The sequence below is a fragment of the Malurus melanocephalus genome, unplaced genomic scaffold (assembly GCF_030028575.1).
Source record: "Malurus melanocephalus ecotype Western Australia unplaced genomic scaffold, MMel_1.1 scaffold_35, whole genome shotgun sequence".
Lineage (NCBI taxonomy): Eukaryota > Metazoa > Chordata > Aves > Passeriformes > Maluridae > Malurus > Malurus melanocephalus.
The window spans coordinates 2,148,348-2,152,343 of NW_026623267.1; the positions used below are offsets into that span (position 1 = coordinate 2,148,348).

General features: G+C 44.6%; 1 protein-coding gene across 1 annotated transcript; it reads right to left on the reverse strand.

Annotated features, from left to right (window-relative positions):
- Positions 1-3,453: 3,453 nt before the first annotated feature.
- POU3F2 (POU class 3 homeobox 2) lies at positions 3,454-3,990 on the reverse strand. Its single transcript, XM_057364082.1, has one exon. It carries the CDS (start codon positions 3,901-3,903, stop codon positions 3,532-3,534), a length of 372 nt encoding a protein of 123 aa, XP_057220065.1. The 5' UTR covers positions 3,904-3,990; the 3' UTR covers positions 3,454-3,531.
- Between the last annotated feature and the right edge of the window lie 6 nt (positions 3,991-3,996).

The window sequence follows — 3,996 nt, forward strand, 5'->3', positions numbered from 1 at the left end:
AGGAGTCAGATCTTAAATTATAAAAAGAGACCAAGAAGAGTCGAGTCTCTTCTCCCCCGTGCCTTCCGCCAGAACATGCAACAAACTTGAGGAGCAGATCTCCCCATCAGCATCAAAGGCAGGACASCCCTACCCGCACAGAAATCAATGCTCCAAAACACACGGCTGTGGTACATTTGCGGAGAGACACAATGAACACAGCTCCCGAGAATCTCCTTCAAGACTCTGAAAGTTATGAGCGTGGAACCTCTCGGTATAGGCATCAAATTTATTCCAAAAATTCCACGAAATATAAAGGAACGGCGGTGCTTTTACACAGAACTCAACTCAGTATAAGTACTGGGGTCTTCTCCTTCCAAATCTTAAGAACTATGCAAATCTGTGCTATCTTTAAAAATAAAATAACGATATTTCAATAATTAGAAGAAACTATGAAGGTATTGTGCATTTCTGTTTTATGTAGATAATAAAATATTACTTTAACATAAATATATAAGGATCTCTGCGTTTTTATTTTTCCCCACAAGCACATCCAAATGTACCAAAACAAAGTATTTTTAAAGAGACTGAACCAAAAAAAAATTACATCCCATATAGATTTTGTTCACCTACTCATTTAAAGCTACAGAAAAACAGTTTCCAGAACCTGTTTGCTTTAAAAGAAATAAATATACATTGAGGCAGGCCACTTAAAAATGATATGAAAATATTTCCCTGGGTAGCATTTAAAAAAAAAAAAAAAAGAAAAATAGACAAAGAAAACATTGAAACTATTTCTGCATTTCAAAGGACAAATATTAAACATATATACATAGTGGTAAGGTTTGCGTGGTAACTTTTTTTTTTAGTAAACCTATTTGGAGTTTGAGGCTTTCTCAAACGTCCTCTCGACTCCGTTTTCTGACCTTACACACATATTAATAAGTGTCTGAAAGTTCATTTCCTCCCTTTACCACTGGATCTGCCCTGATCTGATTCACTTCACTAGGCGCTAGTCCTCAACACTTTAAATAACAAGCAGCTCAATAAAAAAAAAAAAAACAAAAAACAAAACCCACAAAAAAAAGAAAGAAAAGAGAAAAGCTTGGTGCCCATATCTTTTTAACAATTGTTGGAAAACCAGGAAAAAGGCTAATGCATGTGCCTCTTAGAAATCATCATCTGTCTTACCAAGAAGAAAGAAAGAAAGMAAGMAAGAAAGAAAGGGAGAAAGAAGGAAAGAAAACCCAGTGTCACAGGCATTTTAAAAGACAATGAGAAACATATTCTAAAGCCTTAGCTACTGAATGCAATATTTATAGGAGAGTTCTGCGAGAGAATGCTTCACTGTTTTTTCTCCATAATTGTCCAACACTCAACTAAGTAAACTTTTAGATTATAAAAATGCTTTGTCTCTATAGCACCCATTTGTGCTGACTAAATGATCCCTTTATGAATTTATAACTATCATAAAGTTCCTCTAATGTATATGCATAGCTGTGTGTGTGCATAAGTACACAAACACGCACGCAGACACACGCACATACATGCGCTGCTCCGAGGTCCCGCTCCTCTGCTTCCCTTCAGAGCTTTTTGTTTTCCTTTTTTTTTCCTTTTTGTCCCCGTGGGTTTTTCTCTTTTTTTATTTTGGAAAGTTAACCATTTCTCATCAAGATAAKGTCACAAAATGCACTTTAAAACTATTAGTGAAGGGGGTGGGGGGAAACACGGATTGAAAAATGGCATTTTTTCCCACTTCATTTCATTCCCCAGTGAAAGACACAAGGCTGCCCAAGTTAAAACTGGTCCTTTCCTTCAATAAATTATACCGTAATCTGACCAAAGGACAAGGGGAGGATGGGGAGGGAGAGGGGCTGGATACAAATAGAAAATAAAATAAATATGAAAGGTAAAGTGAAAAAGAAATGCACACGGTCTCTGCGGAGAGGAGGGGGCAGCCTGTATTTAGAGGCAGGTGTAAGCACCCGATCCCCACCTCAGGCCCAGCAGCTCCTCAGGCTCTCCCTGGCTCTGCCTTGACGTGAAACTGCTCAATAAARGAAAAGTTTGGAGGCTGTTATCACCCTGGGCGGTGAGGCCGGGGATGCCAAAGGCACGCAGGGGAGCCGCGGGAGGAGGAGGGGAAGGAAAGGGCGCTGAGGGGGCGGTGGTGGGGAAGCTAAATAATCCCCTTTCCCTCTAAAGGAAATGCCACTTTCTCTGGGAAAACTCTGGAAACATGTTGTTCCCTCTCTGCCTTCCCCACACCAGGCCCTGCTTGCCCRCACTGACACAATCTGGAAGGGTTACACATATTTTTTTCCTCCCCTTTTGGTTGCGCCTCGACCCCCAGACACACTGCCTGAAAATGAAGTTTACTTTGTTGATTTGCATTATTCTCCCTTCTCCAGATTCGACTCTTGCCGTTGAAGGCATACATTAAACAATTACGAGAGTCACATCTCTGGAGAATGGAAGCTGGAGGTGCATATATATGTGTATATATAGAGATTATATATATGTACATGTATGTATGTCTATGCACGCATGCATATGCACACATACACACACATATACTAATTCTTTTTGCTATGGTAAAAGGAGAAAATAAGCGTTACACGTATTTAAGAATACTTGTTTATAACAAAAGTTCACATATACACATAAAGCAAAGGCTAAAACACAGTAACATATTGTAGACCGGTCACTGGTTGACTAACGCTCACTGTGGAAAATGCAAGTCATTTGCAAATTAAGGTTCGAAAGGAAAGGGAAAAAAGGAAAAAAAATAAACATTTTGTTTATGTAAACTTCGATTTTCTTGCAGTGCAAATTGGTACGGTTAAATACTGTCTACATCAAAAGGGATAGCTTTTCAGTTCTCTTCCTTTTTTTTTTCTTTTTACATATATTCATACAGGGGATCCACAGAAAATAAACACAGCAGCATGTGCCAACACCGAGCGACATTCCACAATGCAATCCGCCTTTGTGTGGCGGGAGGGGGCTGCGGAGGGGACCCAAGGTGGCTGTGCCCCCCCTTCTCCTCCGCCCCCTCCCCGGCAGGGCAGCGCCGTATGTTGTGGCCAGCGAGCGAGGGAGTTTTGTGCGAACCGCTTCGCCCTGCGCTTGCCCTGCCGGTGCCTGCCGCTGCCCTGCCGCTGCCCGCCTGCCTGCCCGTGCGCAGTACCCACTCTACTCCGGTGCACGGGCACTCGCCTGGAAAGGTCAAAATACAGCATCACACCTCCTACCGTCTAAGGGACAGTGTGGTGCAGGTGCTTTGTCTGTCTATCTGTCTGTCCGCTGTGATTCGCGCTCGCCCTCTCGCTCGCTCGCTCGCTCGCTCGCTTTTTGTTTTCTTTTCGTTTTTTCGTGTTTGTTCGTTTTTTTGATTTTTTGTCTTTTTTTAAAGATAGGAGAAAATAAAGTTTAAAAAAAGGAAAAAAAAAGAAAAAAAAAAAAGTAGGACAATCAAAAGTTGGGGGAAGGAGAGGAGGAGGAGGAGGAGGAGGAGAGGAGGAGGAGGGGCCGGGCGCCCCCGCCGCGAGTTCACTGCACGGGGGTCTGCACCCCGTGGTGCGGCGGCGTGTCCCTGCTGGCCCCGTACACGTCCTCGGCGCCCGGCAGCGTCCCTCCCGGGGGAGTCATGCGCTTCTCTTTCTGTCTCCTGTTACAAAACCACACTCTCACCACCTCCTTCTCCAGCTGTAGGCTGTCCGCGAGCGAGGTGATCTCCTGGGCGGAGGGCTTGGGGCACTTGAGGAAGTGGCTCTCCAGCGCGCCCTTGACGCTCACCTCGATGGAGGTGCGCTTTTTCCGCTTGCGGCCCTGGGCCGCGATCTTGTCTATGCTGGTGGGGCTGCCCGAGGAGGAGTCCGCCTCCTCCAACCACTTGTTCAACAAAGGCTTCAGCTTGCACATGTTCTTGAAGCTGAGCTGCAGGGCCTCGAAGCGGCAGATGGTGGTCTGCGAGAAGACGTTGCCGTAGAGGGTGCCCAGCGCCAGCCCCACGTC